The 21,401-nt window shown below is 52.9% G+C and overlaps 1 protein-coding gene across 2 annotated transcripts in view; it reads left to right on the top strand.

The window, feature by feature from the left end:
• The window catches only part of PLXNA1 (plexin A1), a 114,124-nt gene that overhangs the window by 30,480 nt on the left and 62,243 nt on the right, over window positions 1-21,401 (top strand). For both annotated transcript variants that reach the window (XM_085590498.1, XM_021532004.4), the window contains exons 4-5: window positions 18,948-19,088; window positions 21,153-21,253. In XM_085590498.1, the coding sequence (XP_085446624.1) occupies window positions 18,948-19,088; window positions 21,153-21,253 (242 nt within the window). The remainder of the gene's footprint in view (window positions 1-18,947; window positions 19,089-21,152; window positions 21,254-21,401) is intronic.

Below are 21,401 nucleotides of genomic sequence, written 5' to 3'. Positions count from 1 at the left end.
GGTGGGTCCAAGCTCCGTGGTTTGGCCTGAAGGGAAGGGTTGATGAGAATGTTTTGGAGCAGGAGGGGACTTGTCCTCTGCAGCCTCTGCTTTCCTTGGACTTTTCCTCTCTGTGTCTGGAGCCCTGGAAAGGTTTTTTGCCCAATCCCTCCCCCCCTTAGTGGGCTGGATCTGGATTGAAGCCTCAAACACTGTACCATCCCATCTCCCGTGCATGCAGTGCTAGCTCTTCCCTCCAGGGCCATCCTGGGTTGCACTATCCCATGCATGCTAAGAGGCTGTTCCCTTTGGAGCAAGAATTAGGAATTATGCTGCACTGGAAGAGCACAGGCTTGGCTTTAGGGGGCTTACAGTTCATAAAAGCAGGTAAGAAGAGGCAGTTTGGAGGGTAGAGAGACAGGCTGCTTGCTATAGGGGTAGATTGGATTTGTGCCATCCCACCAGCATCCCTTGGGCATCCTGGCACCAGCAACATGTGGGCTTCTGCTGTGTCCCAGGAGAGGGTTCCCTGCTGTTTCTTCCTCCCCTTGATTGACAGAGCCCTGTAGATCTTAATTATGTGCCGGCATTCGCAGAGCAAACCTGTGCTGCTATAGCTGGAGGCTTAATGCTGGCAATGCTGCTCCATGGGCAGGCAGTTCCCAAGGTAGGGGGTTTCCTTGCCTTTCTAGGGACAGCTTGTTGTCCCTGCTGGATATGATGGACCTCTGGAGCTGTGGGAGTGGGAGCTGGACTAGTGACCGGTGAAGTTGTTAAATGTTCATGAAATTTTGGTGTGGTGTTCTTCAGTGGAGCTCCAGGAGGAGGAAGCTGGAGACACACCAATGTCCTTGGAGAGCCCCATGTCATGTTTCCCACCTTGAAGGACACGGTATCCATATGTACCCAGCAGGGCTTTTCCCACCTGCGGTCTGCCCTGTCCCTCTTGCATCCTCCCAGCCCTCCCAGCAGCCACCCCAATCGAAACCTGAGCTCCACCAAACTCATGTCACTGCTGATGCTCCTCCCAAGCAGGACTTAAAGCTACATTTTTACTGAAAGACAGCCAAATCCTTCTGAACATGGATTTTGGACTCAGCAGAGGTGCTTGTGGGCAAGCTTGAGGTCTGTAGGGCAGTTTGCAGTCCTGCTGATCTGGGAGGCTGGGTCAGTGCCTGCCTGTTCTCTGGTTCCCCTGACATTTTGCTTTCTGTTAACAGTGGTCAAAAATTAATTGGTAGTTATTGAGCAGAATGTAACTGAAAAAATTAATGGAGGAAAATATGATGCAGTTTGATGTGTGCACGCATGTGTGTCTCTCTCTTTCTACATATGTATTTATTTTTCTTTGAAAGTTTCCAGAAATAGGTCTGTGTCTTGGCCAGGGTGACTGCATCTGTAATTAGTCAAGGAAAGTGGGTGTCTTGGTGACAGCCACACAGATTTCACTGCTCAGCATCCCTGGTGAGGATGTTGGGATGCAGGACCTTGGAGACATGTAGTACTGGCAGCTTCCTTGGCAGAGGGAGGGGAGCAGCCTCTGCCCCCCTGGATGGAAACACAGGATCATGTTTGGCTTACTGCCACCAGCCCTGGTTTCCTGGGGGAGGGTGATGCTTGTGATAGTTTATTTGAGAACTAAGCAAAGTCCTTTAAAAAGATCCAAATGCCTGAAAACTGCACCTTGCATGCATGGCTCCTGCCAGCTGATCCCCACCCTGTGTGAGGGATGGGAATTTCCCAAACTCAATTCTCCCTTTATTTCTCCAGGATTACTCTGTGTTGCTCTCCTTCTCTTTCTGGTATGTTTATGAACCTCAAGGGATCTTGTTTTTATGCTCAACGCTCAAAATTAAAGATGTGTTTCCAGTAGGTGAGATAAACACTCCCTATCTCAGCTGGGGGTTTCCTTCCTGCCTCTCCTTCCCTCCTCAACTCTGAGGGTGGGAAAGTGTGAGTCTGTGGCTGGAGCACGTAACCTGGGAATGAGAATTCCTGGGCTCTCCCAGGGGGATGAGTCAGCTTCGATGCAGGATGTGTGAGCTTTGGCTTCTTCCTCCAGTGGCTTCTTATTTTAAAAGAGGGCAAAAAATTGCTGCCTCTGGCATGGAGATGGAGGAGCAGGGAGTGGGGAGGGATAAATGTGCTTGCTTGATTTCAAAGCATGGTTCACCTTGCGTGCCATGTGCTGATGTGATGCTGCTGCCCATCTGCAGGTGTGTTCCTCAAATTGTGGTAACTCGGCTGTATGGCAGCATCAGTATTTCTGGCAGGAGGCTGTGGCAGGGCTGGCACAGCCTGGGTTGGCACCCACCACCTGTGGTCTCTGCTGGATGTGATGCTTGGCATGCCTTGAGCACATCCCTCTGCTCTTTAGCCACTTTTCCCAGAGATGGAGCCCATCTGTGTCCCACCCTTCATGGAGTCCAGCATCACGACTTGCCTTCCCTTCTGCAGCCTCATCCTTCCAGACCTCATGCAGCTGAGGTTGTCCTTCCCCATTGCCTGTTTACCTGGGATGCAGAAAGGAGACTGGGCTTTGTTTTGGAAATTAAGGTGATAAAGGGCATCCAAACAGCTCTGGTACTGCCCAGGTGGCTGTTGATGCTTCCCTCCTGGGATGGAAGAATCTCACTCACCTCTGCTTGGCTTTGGTTTCCCCTGTCACGTGCTGTCACACTTGTGAGCATCCTCACCACTGTGGTGTGAAAGCCTTGGCTAGAAACCCAGCCCAAATCTCCAAGTACAGGATTTTTCAGCTGAGACTTGGCCCACTGTGCATTTCTGAGTTGAGCCAGAGGTGACACCTCATACCTGAGGACCAGAGATATTTTTTGCAGTATCTACTGAGCTCCAAGTCTTGCCCTCAGTGTTCCTGCCATGGGTGGCAGCTCACACTGGTCAAGGCTCTTGAGTTAAAACTGTTGTTTTTGACCCCTCTAGCCTTCCAAATTCTGTTTATGCTCAAGACTAGGGAGAAACAGAGAGAGAGTGAACGTTTTTTAAATAGCTTGCGAGTTTCTGGTGTTGTTTTTCATCAGGAAAATGATAGTTGTATAGAGGCAATTAATTGGAGGAAAAGTTTCTGGTGATAAATGTCAAGAATGTTTCCAGAATAGTTTGGATAAAATACACTTTTTTTTAAAGCCTCCCAGCAAAACAAAAGCCTTACCCTATTCTATTTTGAACATTGCCAAAGAGAAACAACTACAAAACTTCAATTTTTTTTTTTTTTTTTTTTTTTTTTTTTTTTTTTTTTTTTTGGTCTGTGAGTGTGTAACGTTTAAGTACTTTTTTTCCTGCTCAGCCTGTGCTCCTTAAACAAAAGCATGTGTTTTCCTGGCGTGGCTCCCTCGAGGCAGCTCTGTTGGAGTGGAGGGCAGGGGCTGTGAGGTGATGGCTGCACAAGTCCAGGCAAGTCCTGTTTTTTGGCAGGAGCTGGAGTTCTCCCTTTTTTGGGGCGGGGGAAAGGGAGGTGATGAAGGATTGTGGTCAGTTCCCTTCTCCTGCCTACATTTCCCAGTTCTTCTCTGTGCCAGCCGTGGGTGGTGATGCCTGCAGCCAAAAAGAGGAGCAATCCTGAGACTTGTGGAGTACTTTGATATCCTGGGGCAGAAGGTGATAAAGGAAAGAATGAAAGCTTCAGAGTGATGTTAGAGCCTTGGCTGCCTCTCCCGGAGCGCCTGCGGCTTGTGGGCTGTCAGTAACCCTGCTGTGCCTCTTGCTCCCTAGAGCTCGGGGAGTTGGCATGGCAAAAGTGACATTTTATGGGGGAGGTGATTTCCTGGTGGGGGTGTCTGTTTCTGTGCGTGCTCTGAAACATCCCTGGGGTGCTGTGGCTGCGTGAACCTGCCAGGGAGCTCTGCTCACCCCAGAGAAGCCGAACCCTGCTGCGTGCTGCCTTCCAGCCACAGCCATACCTTTGGTCCCAGCTGTGGGGGCTCAGTGCTGGTGTGTTTTTCATAAAGGCTCTTAATCACATACAGGATGTTTCTGTTTGTTCAAGCAATGAAATCACACAAACAACCCACCCCCAGTTTGGCTTTCGCAGAGCATCAGCTGCTCGACCCAAGTCCTCGGCAGAGCCGGAGCAATCCTCCCCTCTCCTCCTCCAGCTCTCGGCCCAGCAGTGCGGCCAGAGTGCGCCTTTCATGTCGTGGACATGCCTTGGAAAGGCTCCTGGCACTGGGGACGGGATTACACTGGGGCTGGGAGCTGGGGCTGACTCATCCCTGGGGTGCTTGGCCGAGGCGGCAGCAGCAGCGTCTGGCGAGAGCCGGCAGAAAGGCTTGGAGAGACCTCGAGCCGGGACCAGCCCCGAATTCTGGGGGCCTGGCTGCAGGCAGGCTGCACATGAAGCATGATCCCCCCTGCCAGAACCTTTCCTAAGAGGAGCTTGGTGGTTTTTTGGGTGGGTGGGAGGTGTGTTGCAGGCGTCTTCTTGTTCCTGGGCGCTGGGGTTGTGTATTTTTGCATTACCCCAAGTACTCAGTCCTGGATGGGGACATCACAAACCTGCCACTGCATCATCATCTTTTGCTTTGGGTTTTGTCCTTCGGGGTATTAAGCAGAAGGAGAACAGGAATGCGTCAGGGTGGATTGAAATAAAAAAACCACCCTGACTTTTCTCACTCCTGTTGCGTGCATTGGTCCCATGGCTGCTGTTTCCATGGTAAAGCAGCGGGCCTGTAACCCAGCCCGCCCCGTGCTCCTCAGCATTTGGAGGAGCAAAAATCCTCGGAGATGACAAGAATAATTTAACGAGCCATTAACGAGAGTGGGGGAAAACAGCGGAGGAGCTGGAGCAGGGTCGGGGTGGGGGCGAGGGGAGGCAGGGCTGGCTTTTGGCAGGGAGAGGGTCACGTTGGCAGCCTGCTCGCCTTGCCTTCGATGTGTTATGAAGTTTTGGAGGTTGCTTGAAAAGTGTCTGGGGAGCGGTGGCGAGCCAAGCGGGCTGCGGGCCAGCTCACAGCTAAACATGTTGTTGTGTAAAATTGCAGTCAATTAATTTAAGACCTGCCAATTTCAACTGCAGAGCGCTAGGAGGTTCTGTCAAGTTTTCAATGGGATAAAAAGGGGGAAAGGGGGATTAGTTTTCAGCACTTGGATGGGCAAATAGTGATTCTCTGCCCAGGCCTGCAAAGCATCTCCTCCTCTCTGCTTCTTTTGCTTGTGGTAAACTCAGCCTCCACTGATGTTAAAAGTCCTTCTGGTGTGTGCTGTTGGGGCTGAAATGGCTGAAGGATGTCAGACAGAGCCTGATGATCTGCTGGTGACCATTTCAGGGCTTGAGGAAGCACTGGCTGCAGGGGGATGACCCATTCCCCTTCGACTTTGCAGTATTCCTCCTCCATAGTCTTGTGGGGAGTATCCCCTCTCTGGCATTCCCAAAGTGGTCTTCCCCAAAGTTACTGATTCCTGCAAGCCTGCAGGTCCTTGGCATGCTGGGTGGTACACTGACTGTCTGAAAGAGAGGAGGAGCTGGAAAATGCTCAGGGCAGGCCCAAGAGGTGCCCTGCATCCCCCTGTGCGCAGCCCTGGAGGTCAATCCTCACTCACAATGAGGTGCATAGGCTGGTGCTCACCATGCAAGGAGACAACCTGCTCCAGAGAGCTGATGACCAGGTGGAAACAGTGTCTGAACTCCAAAAAGGCTTTTTCCCCCCATTTCATGGTGGCAGTGGGGCAGTGCTTCTCTGCACAGAGCCCCTCTTTCTGGTGTTGCCCTCCTTCCAAATACTGCCTGTTATCTTCTTGTGCTGCAGGAGTACAGCACCCCCAGTACTGGGACCTGGGCTGAAAACTTTGCTAAGGTTTTGCTCTCTTTATGACAACTTTAATTTGAAAAGTGTTTCCTGGGTTCTGGGGGGGGATGTGTGTTTGTATGTCCATCTGCAAGCTGGCTCTTTTTTTTTTTTTTCCCTTTTTATTTTTTTCTTATTTTACAGCTTAATGAAACTTCTGAGAAAGTGCAGCTCTGCTGTGAGTAAGAGTCATGAGACTGGTGGGGCAAGCTGGCTTTGGTTTGCTGAGGGTTGAAATCCTTCTTGGGGCTGCTTGAGCCTGAGACTTGTGCCTCAGCTCTTCCTTGTCCTTATCCCAGCTTGATTTTCCATCCACAAACACACTGTACCTTAGGTTTACACACATCTGTTCATGCATCTTTCATTCCTGTGGCTTTATACCTGGGCTTTTGCTGTCACCTCTGCCATCACGGCTCTATGTCCCCAGGACACCATCTCCAAGCACTGTTGCTTTCTAATTTGTCATCAAAGGGTGTAAATCCACTTCTCTCAGACTCCTGGGGCTCAGAACCAGCTGTGTACCCCACCATGGCCGTGGGTCTGTGCTTTTCTCAGCAAAGGGCTTTGTGTTTTTTTGTGTGAGGCTTTTCTCAGTGCCTGTGTGTGCGAAGGAGCTGCTGCATGTCCCTGCAGGGCTGCAGGCTGGCTGCTCCTCCTTGCTGGCATGAGAGGGGATTTGGAGGCAGGTCCATCTAGAGCCAGGCTCTGCTGCTCAGGCACTGCTGTCTGCGGACTTCCCCAGAATATATTAAGTGTAATTTCCTCCTGCTTCACCGGAAGCTTGTTAATATTTCACCGGGGCACAGGGGCAGACTGCAAAGCCCACACTTCAAAGGAGGGCAGCTTTCAGCAGCTCTGGGGTTAGCTTTTGGTTTTCTCAGCTCTTGCTATAACTCGTTCTGTGGTTTTGAAAATAGGTAAAAAACTACCAACCACCCAGCTGAGGAGAAAGCCCAGGCAAAGCCCATCAGGCATGCCTGTCCCTGCCTTGCTGAGCCAGGCTGGGGCTCTGCTGTCTGCTCAGCTTCACTCTAACTGCACTGACATTTGGGGGAAAAAATTGTAAATTCATGTCTGGATGCTTTGTGAGCTCACTTGGGTTTGAAATGGCTGAGAGGAACCCAGGGCAGCCTGGATGTGCCCTACTGCTGCCAGCATGGCTTGGGGGAGGGCTGAGGTGGGTTCCCCTTTCATGAGAGGAGATTTTTGGAAATGACTTTTAGGGAATTACTTTTGCTTGATCCTGGACTCCACAAATCGGAGCAGGATTGGCCCTCCAGGAGCAATAACAGAAGAATTACTGCATTGCATGGGCGTCTTTATGTGTTTTTTAAACTGTGCCTCCTAATTATAAATAATGGCTGCGATATGAGATATGATTATGATGGATGGTGATTCTGTATTCCGTGTGCATTAGCGGCTTTAACCTTGCTGGGGTAATTATGTCTCATTTCAAATTCTGATACTATTTATTTGAGGTAGGGGACTGGGAATTTAATTTCTACTGCTTTGTCTTTTAGTATTATTATTATTTGAAAAGGATACCTTTGCAAAATTGTTTTTTAATCATTCCCTCCAGTTGGCAGCACCAGTTTATTAATATTTTCAGTGCCCATGTGGGGCTGTTTTGGAAATGTTTGTAAAGGTAGATGTTTTGGGGGAATGTGAAGCTGAGGGCTGATGTATAGGAGAGGAGCTATTCCTGCAAGACACAGTGTGCACTCTGCAGCTTCAGTCTTCCCAGAGCAGCTGCCTTTGGCACTGGCTGCTGCTGACCCTGGTGTCTGTGCCAGCCTGAGCTCCCTCCTCACATGAGGTCCCTGGAGGTCCAGGCAGGGCTGAGCCATCGTCCTGCCCACCCCTCACCACCTTTGATTGCACGTTTAATTAAAAACCGCATCAACCCGAAGATTGTGCACGTGGTCCTTAATCAGTTTGAAGTCTCTGTGAGAATAAAGTAATTATACTACTCGTTTGGTTACAGTAATTAAAACTTTAATTAACATCATTTCCCACCCCTTGGCCTCCCTTTACAGATAGTCAGGCACGTGATGGGTGTCTGCCAGGGTTGCATCTCAGGATAAAGCTGTTTATGCTTCTGCCTGTCCCATCTCTGTTCCCTCCAGCACCAGGCTGGTAAGGTCCAGATATTCTTGACCCCAGCCCAGCTCTCTCCAGGCTGCCAAGTGTCAGCTGCATTCCTGTGTGGGAATGCTCCATGGCCAAGGTGCTGGCAAGTCCTGGTGGGTAGCAGCTCCACTCGGCGTCCCCTGTAAGCACTGGGAATGGTGGAGAGGGTGGTAGGTGTTCCTTGAAGATCTTCTGAGAACTTAGTTTTGTATGTGGCATGTGTTTGGTCTGGTCTCAGCAAAAGCCAAGCTTTCAGAGAGCAGCCCTGTGTTCCCAGGAGGAGCTTGTTAAGGATACAGCCAGGCTTTTAATTTCCCATTGCATGGATCTGCAAGAGCTGAGATCACAGTGATTTGTGGCTGAGTGCTGTCACACCTGGAAAGCTCAGGGTGGGCTCCAGCCCCTCTGCACCCCATTTTGCCCCCCTGGATAAAATGTGGCCACACCACCCTGTGGTCAGTGATAGGCTCTGTGTTGGCCAACAGGACCCCCTGCTCCCCGAGAGCCTGCAGAAAGGATTGCTGCCTGCAGAAGCAGGGCAGGGAGTTCTGCATTGGTTCCAAAGGAAATCCACGCTGTGTAAAAACTGAGCTCTTAAATATCTTGAGCAGCATCCTTAGGGAAACCAATCTCTATATTTAAATCTTCTCAATCTTTCCTTCGAAATTGCTCTGATGCAGACTGAAGGTCTAATTTCCATCCTGGTTTTGAGTAGGGAGGCCACTGCAGACAAATGGTTTTCTTTGCTCTGAATTCTGCCTGGTGGGGAGCCATGGCTCCATAGCTTTCCCGTGGCTTTTTGGAAATGTATAGAAGGGTCTAGTGTAGCTAGGGATGTGGCTCTCTGCACTGGAAATAGTGTAGGAGGGACAGAAGTTTAGAGTATGGGAATGAAATTTTAAAATGTGAACAGAAAGGAAGATCAGGGAATTTAGCATTAAGAGCTCAAGCTGGAGTGAGTGAGAGGGTCTAAGTCTATTTCAAGCAAAATATTTGCAGGCACTCTGGTGTGCTCAGTGTGAAGCCAGGCTTAGCTGGCTGTTATCACCAGGATCACTGGCCATGGAATGTTGGAGGATTTCTTCTCTAATCTTGAAAGTGTTTGTGTTTGGAGCAGGGACTCTTTTATGAGGAAAGGCAGGACCTGGAATTTTGATCATGGCATGTTGATAGTGGAGCTGTTGATCAGAAAAGTTCAAGAAAAAGTGTGGCTGTAACTTTCTGTCTTTTCCTGATGACATGGGTTTCATTCTCATGGAGTCCATGAGGTAATGTATGATTTTGTACATGAATCTGTAAGGGACTCTGCATGCCCAGTCGTGCTGCCTGTGCTGGCTCTTAATATTTAATGTCACTGTGCCCTGAGCTATTTAGACCCTGATTGTTTATTGCTTATCAGCTTCTCCCGAACAGTCTGGTGTGATTTGTCCATGGAGATAAAACACCAGGACAGCCCAGAGGTGCACTAAAAAGAGGACTGATGGGTAGGAAGGGATCAAAGCTGATGTTAAATGGGTGAAGCTGAACCTGCCGTGCCATTGGTGTTGTCCTTCTCCCTGTATGGAGGTGAATGTGCAGTGGATTTTGTTCCTTTTATAGTCCCCTTGCTGCAGGAAATGGCTTTGGCTCTCATGCCATGGAAATAGTGGCTGGTGCACTCATGTGGTTGGAGCTGAATGAGTGAGGGCTGAGATGGGGGTGCAGGAGGTATTGGAGTCTGATGGATGGGTAAATCCAGACATGAGCCACTGTGCCTGCTCAGGCAGCCCCACTGGAACAGGGGTTGACTGGTGCTGAGCCTGTGTGTGGGGGTGCTGGGGTGGGAGGGGAGCTGACCAGGGCGAGTAACCTGAAAAGGATCCCCCCCTGGGGTATGCCCCTCTACAGACCCCACTCTGTGGGCTTTTCCTGACACTGGCCCCTCTGTTTCCAAAGCCAAAGCCCCTGCCCAGTCCTCAGGCAGCTCCTCTCTCGCTGCTGTGTTGTTTAGGGACCAGGAAGGAAACAGCTATTTTCCTGGAGCTGGAGGAGGGATCCAGCTGATCTCCAGCTGTGCTGCAGCCCTGGGAGCTGATACTTCCTCCCTGACATGTCCCTGGTGAAGGTCTGTTACCTCCTCCCTGCCTTTTTTTCCCTGGAAATGGGGCGGTCCCCATTCCTGTTCTCAAGGAGCAAAGCTTTGAGCCCTGGCCACAGGCAAAGCCTTTGCCCGGTCATTGCTCCATGTCCCAAGTGGGCAGGATGGTGAGGATGGTGGGATAAGCCTTTGGCATTCATCTTGGAGTTATCTTGGTCTGGTTCCATATCTGGGCAGAAGCTGAGGGAAGCTCAGGAAGGAAGGTTTATGCTGCCCTGTTGAGCTAAGCAGCATTATTAAGAGGTAAATAATTTGGATCTGCAGAATAACTAGCAAATTCTAAGCTATGGAGAGGCTGGGGCTGGTGGCTCTGGGTCTGCTCTGCTTGCTGTGATGGGCTGTGTGTCAAGGGGGACCAGAAGCCAAGGGTTTGGGCTGGTTGCCATGTGATCTCTGGAGGAGCCAGTGCCTTGGCAGTGGAAGAGACGGATTTTGTCTTGAAAACTCAGTATTGAGTCCTTCAGGTGAGAGCTTTCTCCCCAGGGCCTTCTCTGGAAGGTTTAGGTATTAACTCACCCCAGGCTGGTCACATGCAGTCTGAGTCCTGTGGGAGCTGGGAGGGTGACACATTGCCATGGCTTCATTCATGCCTTTCATGCCTGGGGCCTGCTGGGACTCTTGGGATGCCTACAGTAATTAATGAACAGTAGAAAAAATAATCCAGGATTTCTGTGATGTGCTCTGCCCTTCACTGCTGTCACCCAGGGCTTTATTTTTACATGAGAACAGTGGGATGCAGAGAGGAGATCCCTGTTGCAGTTTGCTTTGTGCTCTTCCTGCCCTTACCTTCCATTTTGCAAGGCTAAAATTCCTTCTTCATCTGTTACTGGGCTTTCCTACCTCCAGACCTCCCTCCTTTCTTCCCAAGGCTTGAGAAAAAGTAGGATTGTCTTACCTGCCCTTGCTCCTCTCCCTTGCAAGGGACATTTCTTTGGTGGGATGTGGTGCTGGGGTTTCACAGGGTATTTGTGCTGGAATGGGCACAGGCACTGTGTTGCTGGAGGCATAGCTCTGTCCCTCCCTCCCCAGGGAACTGATGCCCTGGCAGCTGCCATGCTGCCCCCGGGGACACCCTGGAATTCCTGTCAGTTCTCTTTAGCCTCAAGGGCAGAGCCCTTGGTCCTGTTCAGATCCTGCAGGGCTGGAGGCTGCACTCACGCTCTGTGCAGAGGTTAAGTTGCATCACTGTTGCTTGGCCGAGGGTCAGCAAAGACTGCCACCTTGCCAGGTCAGAGCATTACATGGAGGGGTCCCTGGGGTCCCCCATCCCCCTTCCCTTGTGCCACTCAACAGCTGCCAGTGCCTCCTGCCTGGTCCCTGAAAGCCCCAGGGCAGTGCCTGCCCATTGATTTGCTTGTTGGGGGCCCCCTCTGACTGCCTTAGCCCTGAGCGACGCTGATTGGGAAATAATTGCAATAATAATAGAGATATTTTGCTCCTGAGTGACTAGACAATATGAACTGGGCTCTGAGCCAAGAGGGTTTTGAAGGGCAAAGCTGAGAAATCAATGGCTCAAGACTGCTGGAGCTGCTGTGGGGCTGGGGGCTGGCAGGGATAGGACCTAGGGCTTTATCTGGGAGGAAAGTGGGCCAGCTGCCTTAACCCATCACACATTGTATGGATCCCAGTGGGAGCCTGTAATTCCTCCTGCCACTTCCGTGTGACTTCACCATCCATCAGTCCCTCCCCCACCTGGGTTTGACTCTGCCAAAGGTGCATCCCCTGTGCATTATCCTGGCATTTGCTCCCTCTTTCCAGCAGTCCAGTTTTGGTAAAGAGAGATGGGAAGGACTTTTCTGACATTGTCTTAATTCTGTCAAAATTGCTGGGACAGTGTGTTGGGCTATACTTCCCATCCTACTGATGGAGAAATGCTGGCAGACCTGGTCAGGAGAGAATTTGGGAAGGTTTGCAGATGGTGAGCACGGAGCTGGTCAGTCCTGTGATGTGCTGTGTGGGCTGGTGCTGGTGTAACTGGCTCTGCTGAGCCCACTTAGCATGGTGGAGCACCACTTGTGTGGGTGGCTGAACAAGAGGAAAAGATGGAAATGAGTTTAAATGAAAGGAAAAGGTGGTTGAGAAGTTCTGGGGAAGGTGTTGCTGTGTTTTGGGGGCCTGCTCGGCAGGGCTGCTGCCCTGGGTTGCTCTTCTCTTTCCTACAAACCCCAGTGCTTCACTCGGCTCCCACCCCACCTCCCAGAGAGGTGCAGTGAGTGTGTCTGTCCTCAGCCCACACGGCTGAACTCAGGATCCTGCCTAGGGATGGCACATTGGCAGTAACACAGCTTCGAAACCTGTGCCACATCTGCCAGTGTCACTGAGGTGGTGTATTTGTTGCTGAGCATTTGAGCATGGATTTAGATTAAGTATCTCCTTGTTTTTTGCTTTATTGTACCAATATGATTAAAATCCTAATATTCTCCAACTCAGCGTGATGTTGGGCCCAGGACAAAAGCCTGGCTTGTACTCATCTTTATCAAGTGAATGGGTTTCACTGAAAGGAATCGGGCAGCTTACCTTGCTCCTTGGCAGGTTAGGGGTGAGGCAGGAGCATCCCAGCCCTGCGTGAGCAATCAGTGAAACCTTCTCTTGCAGGGGAGGTGGAGAGGACAGACCCCAGCTCTACCGGACCCGAGCAGCCCGCAGCTGCGGGCCGGTCTGGCGGGAGGCTCCCAGCAGGTCTAGTGTGTGTGCTCCCGGTGCATTCCTGCGCAGGCAGCTGCCGGGATGGCAGGGAGGGCTGGCAGCCGGCTGCGGGAGCAGGGGGAGCGCTGCGAGCCGGGCCGCCAGCCTGCCCCGCATAGCTGGGATGTTTCTGTGGGGCCCATCCTGTCATCAGCCCTGGGACAAGCCCCTGCAAGATGCATCCCCACAGCCCTGCCCGTGGCCCGGCTGCTGGCTGCTACCCTTCCACTGGTGCCCGGCTCCTGCCCCATGGCACAGAGCACCTGTGGGGCTAGCCCTGGTAAAGTGTGGCTGAGGCACTCCTAATGCTAATTTCCTGGTTGTCTGAGCAAAGCCAGAGGCAAATCCTCACCACCCTGGACATCAAATTTTGGTAACCTGGGAGGGAGAAGGAGCCACTGCTTTGACCTCCCTGCTCTTGACCCCCAGCATGCCAGTGTCCCCTTCTCCAGCACCCAAGGCTCTCAAGGCTGTGTCCATAGCACAGATGATGCATGGCAGCTGCTCCTGTCACTGCCTTTTGCTGCACCTTTCTGGGTGAAGCGAAGAAGAGAGTGTGTCTCCTTGGAGCAGCTGATCCAGAAATTTAATTTAAACCCTTTCCCTTCCTTTGGAAACTGGAGAGGGCCGTGTGCATGGCAGCTGCTTGTCCTGGGGAAAAACATGTGGAGGGGCAGCTGGTGTCCCTGTCCCCACATTCTTACTGCCCTGGGGTGAACCCAGGCCATCTGCTAAGAGGGGCTATGCAGGCTGACCCCCCCAAGGCCATCCCTTTCCCCACGAGACCCCCTGGCTGGATGTGGGATCTGCCTTTTCCTGCTGTAGGCTTGTCAGCGTGGTGTTGTGTGACACTATGCAGCAGCTGCTGCCTCTGCCCCGGTGTGGCCAGGCTGCACAAGCCCTCTGTTGCCTCTGGGAGGTGGCCCTATGGCTTGCAGGGGCAGCTCTGCCAGGACCCACTCTTCTTGTGGTTATATTTGGCCTATCATACGCCTTTTGGGTGGATGGTGCCAAAATCAAAGCAGAATGCGGGGGGTGTTCACACAGCCCTGCTCTCAGGGAGGGGACATTTGCAGCTGTTGATTTGGGTGTAGGAGCCTGGGATTTCCATGGTGCCTGAGCTGTGAGCCCCAATGGCCTTGGGAGGGGAAGGTTTGACTCCTGGGGCTGCACTCTGCCCTCCACCCATGACAAAGCATCTTTCTCCTCCCAACTCAGCGATGTGCTACAGAGCTGCTCACTGGTAGGATGACAGGGCAGGAGGGGACCAGGACATGGGCACCGGTAGGGCAGGGTCCTGTTTCCATCATCCTCTCCTCTTCCAGGGACAGCCATGTCTTGTCCCTGCCTGTTTAATCTCTGTCCCCAGTGGAGATCACTGGGGCTGGGGAACTCTGTGCTTCCCTCGGCGTGTGTTGAGAGGGAAGAGGGAAGGCTTTGAAATGCACTCCCATAAATAAGCCTTTCTTTCGCGTTGCCTGTCAGTACCGTGCGAGCCCCGTGGAACTGGAAAAGGGTCCCCGTGAAAAGGCTGCCGAGTGTGTTTCAGGCAGATAAGTCCCTGCCTTTGAAGTGTGGCAGGCGGGCAAAAGCGCCCTCCTCTTGTAGCTGCTGCCAGCCGCTGCGAATTAATCACAGCCCTGCACAGATAAGAGTACAAAGCCTGACTGAGCACTTCTCCTGCCCGGAGGAGGGGTCTGCGGGGGACCACTGGGGAGCCAGGATGGAGGCTGGAGAGCCTGGAGGTGGGGAGATGTGAGGCTGGGGTGGGAGTGTCTGCAGGGAGACTGGCTGTGGGGCAGTGCACAGCTCCCTCTTCCTAGTGCTGGGTTTAGGGGTGTCCCCTGTGAGATCGGGTCTCTTGGGGGCCTTCTCCATGGGCCCCCAAAAATGTGGGTTTGGTCCTGTGAGGAGCCAGTGGCCCACCCAAATACCTCCCAGACCCCACAGACCTCTTCTGGCATGTGTTAAATCCAAAAGCAGCTTTGGCATGTCTGCAGCTGCCTTCCCTCTCCAGCTGTGCTTCCTCCCTCTCCACCTGGTGTCCCTGGCCCAGACTGAGCTGTAAAGCCCTGTCCTCCTCTGGACCCGCTGCCAGCTCTGGGTGGGTGCCAGGTCATGGCTGCTGCCCCACGTTCCTCTCATTGCCTGTCTTTCCAAAAGTCAGCTCTGGGGAGATCCTCCTCTCTGCCTCGTGCTGTAAGGATGTTGGGAGATGTTTCTCCTGGAGGCTGGCTGATCAGCAGTGGTTATGGCAGTGGGGAAGTGCCTCCTTACCTGGAAAAGCCTGAAGGGCACCTTGCCTGGGGGAGAAGCGTGCTGCCATGGAAGGAGCTGTATCTCAGCAAGGTTATGTGCTTGCCTCCCTCAAAGCCTTGTATGGGATGGCAGCTCCTTTCTCCAGCCAAGACAAAGCCGTCCCCAAGAACCATCTCTGGGTCTCTTGGGAGAGACTTTGCATTTGTCCAGCTGGGTTGTGTACTGTGCAGTCACTCATTACACCAGGGTCACTGGGGTTGGGGCATTGCCCCCCATTCTTTCCTTCATCCTTCCTTTGACAGGGTTCTCAGCTTCTGGGGGTGCAGCTCCTAAACTCCTCTTAGAGTGAAGTTTTGCTGGGTGCTGGCCCCATGGGGGTGGGCTCATTGTTCGAGTGGGGAGGGTGTGCACATGGGTTTCTGGCAGAGCAGCCCCTGGGCTTGCTTTGAGATGATTCACCCAAGCAGGGAGTTTATAATTTCGTGCCTCTGGCCCTCCCCATGTACTTAACAAGGCAGCAGCCCTTCAAGCTGACCCTCACTCCTGCTCCTGTGCCTCAGTACAGCCCCAGGAGCTGGCTGCCCCTTGGGGCTCCTGCAGCTCCTGGGAGGAGGCACCACCACTGAGTTGCTGCCTGAAGCCAGCCTGAGGCAGGCAGAAGTGAGGGCAGGAATCCTGAGCAAGAAATTAGTGTGAGTAATTATTAGTATTGGGTAATTATATCAGCGTCAGGATGAGGAGAAAGGTTAATACGTTTATTTATTTATTTATTTATGGTAAATGTCTTTTCCCCTGGGTGGGAAGGCAGCCACGGTGGGCAGGAAGGAGAGTGTTTCTGGAGGGGTCTGCTCTGATTAAACTGCATCCTCCCCCTTTCCCTGCTCCCAACTACCCTGGGTGCAAGGAGGGGGAGGAAAGCAGCCCCTTCCAGTGTCTGTAAGAAGAGATGGGAGGCTCCTTGCATTCCTGGTGCATTCTTTGTGCTGCTCCACCATGCTATAGTCCAAACAGCCCATCCTCACCCTGCTGACCAGGATGGGTCTGTTCATGTTGGGCTAATCCTGCTGGAAAGGCCCTGATGCTGGATTTCCACCTCTGTCTGCACAGCAGTGGGTGCTCTGGGCAGCTGGGTCCTGCTTGGTGTGCAGGAGTCTGGGGTCTGTCTGCTCACTCAGGTTACTCATGGAAGTTGTGGATGCCTTACCCCCAGGAGTGTTCAAGCCAAGTTGGATGGGGCTTTGAGCAACATGGTATAGTGAAACCAGGGAGTTGGAACAGAGGTGTTAGAACTGGATGAGCTATAAGCTTCCCCCAACCAAACCTTTCTGTGATTCTATGATCTCCTCATGCTGGAGAGGAGTGGTAGGATGCGTTTTCCTGCCACGAGTGAACTCACAGTCTCCCTCTGTGCCCTGCACTTTGGCCAACCAGAAAACATCTTGATTACCAAGTCTTCCAAATTTCATTTTCCTGATTCCCAAACACACCTACAGGTTATCCTTAACAGGGGGAGAGGTGCTAGAGAGAAGGGTTCTTGTGTGTGCATGGCCCACCAGAACACCCTGACGTGTGTCAGGCTGGGTTCCAGCCCCGTTTGACTACTGAGAGTATTTTTAGGTTCTTCCTGGAGCCTCAAATTAACTGGAAGTGCTTCATGTCTGTTGTTTTTTTAATACATCTCTTTCTCTTTCCCAGCACTGCACAGTGCAATAATGTAATGGGGAAATTACCCCGCTAGTTAAAAATTACTGCCAGTGCGACATGCAGCCATAGATCTATTTTAGAACCAGGGTAAAACTGTATCGATTATTCTGTGCTGCAACTGCGGCCCATAAAAGGATTGGAAAGGTGCGTTTGTCACTTTGCCATAGTGAGCTGGGAGGTGGTGCCGTGCTGGGCAGTGCAAGGGGTGCTCCCTGTTATTACTCTCCTCCAGAGAGCTGGCTTGGGAAGGATTTTGTAGGGGAGAAAGCAAGAGCTGGCAGGGGAGCAGCTTATGAGGAGATGTGGGGAGGCAGGGCTGTGCTCTGGGGGTGATGCTGGGAACCACTGAGCAAGGGACACTGCTGGGCAGGGGTGCCACGTGGCCCTGTACTGCAGGTGTCTGGGGCTTGACCTCCTCTGATCTGTTTGGAGTAGGAACAAACAGGGTCCTAGACCTGGGCAGAAAGATACCCCTGCCAGAAAGGCAGGCAGAGGCTTTGGCACCCCTGGGCTCCCCAGCATACAGCGGTACCAAGTGCGAGGCTGATGGGGAGCAGAGTCTGCACAGGGGTCTAGAAAAGGATGCTGAGAAGAGGGGGTGGAATACCAGGACAATTTTTTAGGTTATGGTGAAGGCTCTTCAATCCTCTTCAGAAGGAGGTACAGGGGGTTTTTGGCTGTGCCGTGAACTCCCAAGAGTTAGCCTGGCCCTGCAAGCCCAGTTGTCACATCCCTGGGGAGAGGGCAGCCCCTTTGCTCACTGCTATGCAGGACTCATCTCTCTCTGGTTGCTCAGGGGTCGCTTTCTTAATTAAATACATTTGTTTTGTAAAACTGCCTAAAAATAATCCGGGGCTGGTGCATGCAGGAGGCTGGCAGTGAATCAAAGGCGCCGCTCTAATTAAACGGGCCCCGGTTTGTTTGTGAGCCGCATACATTTCCATGCTAATCAGCTGCACACCGGGATCCTGCTTTCCCAGCCCCTATCCTCCTGATTGGGAGCTGTGCAAATGCTGGCAGCAATTTACTGCAGGAGCAGGCGAGGTGGTCAGGATGCTGAGGCGGCTGCAAGGGGGCACAAGGGGTAGTCATGGAAGTGCTGGACTGCGGGATTGGGTGTGATAATCAGGGCAGAGTTGTGGGATGCATTTGTGGGAAGGTGCTTCCAAGCAGCCAATTTGCCCCTCTCCTGTGGGAGGATCCTGAGTCCTGCAGATGGGGATGCTGGACCAGGTCTCTGTGTGTGCCAGCAGCAGTGTGGAGATAATCACAGGTAGAGTTTGCTCCGTCTTGCTGGGAATGATGCTTCACTGTCTACCGCTGGGATTTTTGCAGAATGTATGCCTGGTGTGGCATCCCATCCCATCCCATCCCATCCCATCCCATCCCATCCCATCCCATCCCATCCCAGAGCATTTCTCTGGCACTGTCCCCCTCGAGGCTGTCCCATGCCCGAATCTGGGCGTATCATAAGTAATGGCATGAGCAAAAAGTACTTGTGGCTCGTGGAGGTGCCAGTTAGGGAATGCCAAGTGGCAGAGCTGAGTTTAGCCCTGATCACCGGGACAGCCAGGAACCGGCGTGCTTAGGAAGAGCTTTAAGGTAATTGTGAGCCATCAGGAGATTAAAGCCTTCGCCATGTTCCTGCTCAGGGAACAAAGGCGCTCTCTGAACCCCTGTTGACCTCCAGCTTCCTTGAGACCCTCTTGACTTCCCTGGTCACGAGTCCAAGTGTTTCCTCTGATGGATGGGCGGATGGAGCCGAGCCTGTGTGCGCTGCAGTGTCCTGCCTGGCAGGCTCAGAGCCCTGTGCTGTGCGAGCTGCTCTCGGCACCGCTGGGGCACGATGGGTTTGGTGCTTTGCTGCAAGATGGGGACTCATTTGCTCCATGCTACAATGTGCAGGGGTTTTGGGGCTGAGCAGCAGCACATAGTGGCGTGCAATGTGAGAACCAGGGATGTGTCCTCCCTCCCTGGAGAGAGATTAATGCCATCAGCATGAATGTGGTACAAATGCACCACACAAATGTAGTAAAGCAAGGGAGGCATTGCAGTTTGGTCTTCTGGAAAGGCTTGGGATGCTTGCAGAGCAGCTGGTGCTTTGCTGTGCTGCAGGGGCTGTGGAGTCACCAGACTGGTGTGGGATGGAGGGGTGGTGTCCCTAATGGGGCACATTCTGTATCTCACATCCTGGGTGGGGGCTGAGGTGTGTGAGGGATCATGCTCATCCCCCCTTGCTCTCCCCACAGATCCTCGTGGACTTGCCAGCTGAGAGGAAGCACCAAGCTCTGCAGTATGAAAATGTTGTGGCCCACGAAGGCAGCTCCATCCTGAGAGACCTGGTGCTGAGCCCTGACCGTCAGCACATCTATGCCATGACTGAGAAACAGGTAAGGGGAGGGGTCAGCAGTCCTCTGCTCTCCTGACTTGGCAGCCCACACTGCAGCCCTAGTTTACAGACAGTCCTGTGTGCTGGGAAGCCTTTTTGGCAGCTGTCTGTGGGGAGCTGCCCTTTGCTTCCTGGGATTGGAGCTGCCTAGGGACCCTGGGGCAGCTCCTCCCTGCTTCTCCCTGCAGAAACACTGTCCTGAGGCTTTAATTGTTAGCAGCAGCTGCTTGAAATTCCCGTGGTCCCTGGGGACCAAGGGCTTCCTGACCCTTCCTTGCTGTGAGTGGCTGGCCATAAACCTCCTCCCTGTTTTGGCCGTCCCCTCCTGAGCAAGGGTTTCGCAGGTCAGTGGGAGCTCCTTGCTCTAAACAACTTTTTGTCCTCTGGAGCAGTTGCTTTTGCATGACAGGGCAGGGGGAGCATAGGGCTGGTGCACCCCCAGACTGCTGGTGTGCACCCCTTGGTCTCTGCCTGTGCTGAGCTAACTGGAGGTACAGACCCAATCTGGATCCAGTGCTGTCATCCTGGCAGCATGGCCTGGGCACATGATAGGAAGTTTTGGTTGTCTTAGTGTCCCCATGACCTGTGGGAGGGCTGCTGGTGTGAGTTCATCCATCCATGGGCTGAACTGGAGGTAGTGAAGTGGGTTCCTGTCATGGTGGTGACACTCTCTGGATCTGGTGTCAGCGCACCATGCCTGGTTGGTGACACAGGGTGGCTGTGCTGGGGTTGCTGTCCCTGTGTCTCCCAGCACCTCTGCTTCTCTGCCCATCCAGGGGTGTGTTCATGTGAGTGGGACTGCAAGCAGAGCTGGGAGCCTCACAGTCTCCTGGCCACCAGCCCGAGGGCTTGGGAGGGGAAAGGACGAGGGGAGCAGGAATGTAGGTTTGTCTAGACAGTCCTGAGGGGACAGCAGAGTTATTTTCCCCCTCCTCCCAGTAGCTGTTTCTGGTTTCTGCTCTGCTGCAGGAAACATGCAGTTTTCCAGGTGGGGCAGAACCTGCATTTGGGCTCCTCCATGCAGCTGTCCTGGGCTGTGTTTCCATCCCTGGCTGTTTCTGTCCCAGAGCTTGCTCAGCTGAGCTTCCCCTCTGTGGGGCAGATGTTGCAGAAGTGGATGCCAAGGGGGCAGTTGCATTGTCCTGACTGGGGATCTCCTCCAGGGACCACCACAGTTGCTGGGACCTGACACTTGCCTGTGCAGGGTCTGCGAGGGAGTTTCCCTCTGCTACCACCTGCCTAAAGCAATGTCAGGGTCAAACAAATGGGAACATTACAGGTGTCCTCACCACCCTGGGGGGACTGTTGGCCAGCATATCCCAGCCCTGTAGACATCATGCTGAGCCTGTGCTCTGCTGTCTTGTTTGGAGGGAGAACACCCCAGGTTTAGCCTTCAGTAGAGAAGTTTGCAGATTTTAATTAATGAGTGGGTGCTGCCCCATGGGAGCAGTGGGGAAACTGAGGCACAAGCACGGCAGGCATGGGCAGCTGCTTGGTGCTGCAGATTCCTTGTGGCAGGCAAGCAGGAACCCTCTCCCTGCACCCCCTCCCTGTCCTCCCTCTTCTCCTCCCCTCTCCTTAAGAAAGCCCACTCTCTTCCCTGGTACGCTTGGTGTTATCAGAGTGCTGGTGGAAAGTAATTAAATGAACAGTTGTAACAGAGCTCGAAGGGCTTGGAGAATGAGGGGATTTTAATCAAATCTGGAGGAGCAATTAATAAAGGACTGGTAACCCTTTCAGAGCAGGGCTGCAGCAGCCATGGGTGCCTGGCTGGCACTGGGAGCCTATGTGGAGGTGAGCTGGCCCAGCTCACTCTCAAATACTGCAAAGGTGCAACAGTGAAAGGAACTTGTTTGGAGTAAAAGTCTTTCTGGGGTGGGAGTGTTCCCTGCAGATGTGCTGCCTGGGCCTGGGAGAGGAGTGGGTGATGGTGAGGGGCTCAGCCTGCTCCCTCTCCTGCCTTCCCACTAACAGGCCAGGGTGTGCCTGTGCTGGGTGTGTCTCTGCCGTGTCAGGGTGTGGGCACAGCAGCCCGGCCCCCTTCACTCGTGCCTGCTCCCCGCAGGTGACGCGTGTGCCAGTGGAGAGCTGCGAGCAGTACGAGAGCTGTGAGCTGTGCCTGGGCTCCCGGGACCCCCACTGCGGCTGGTGTGTCCTCCACAACATGTGAGTACAGTAGCATTGTCCCTGCAGCTCCTACAGCTGCCAAAATGTGTCCATCCCCACCGCTGGTCTCCTTGGGGGCTTCTCTCCTGGACTTTGGTCCCAAAATGCTGAGATGGAATGGTCCAAAGGGTCAGTCATCCCCTCCTGT

The sequence above is a fragment of the Lonchura striata genome, chromosome 12, assembly GCF_050655825.1.
Source record: "Lonchura striata isolate lonStrDom1 chromosome 12, ASM5065582v1, whole genome shotgun sequence".
NCBI classification, from domain to species: domain Eukaryota; kingdom Metazoa; phylum Chordata; class Aves; order Passeriformes; family Estrildidae; genus Lonchura; species Lonchura striata.
This window is presented reverse-complemented; position numbering and strand designations above follow the sequence as displayed.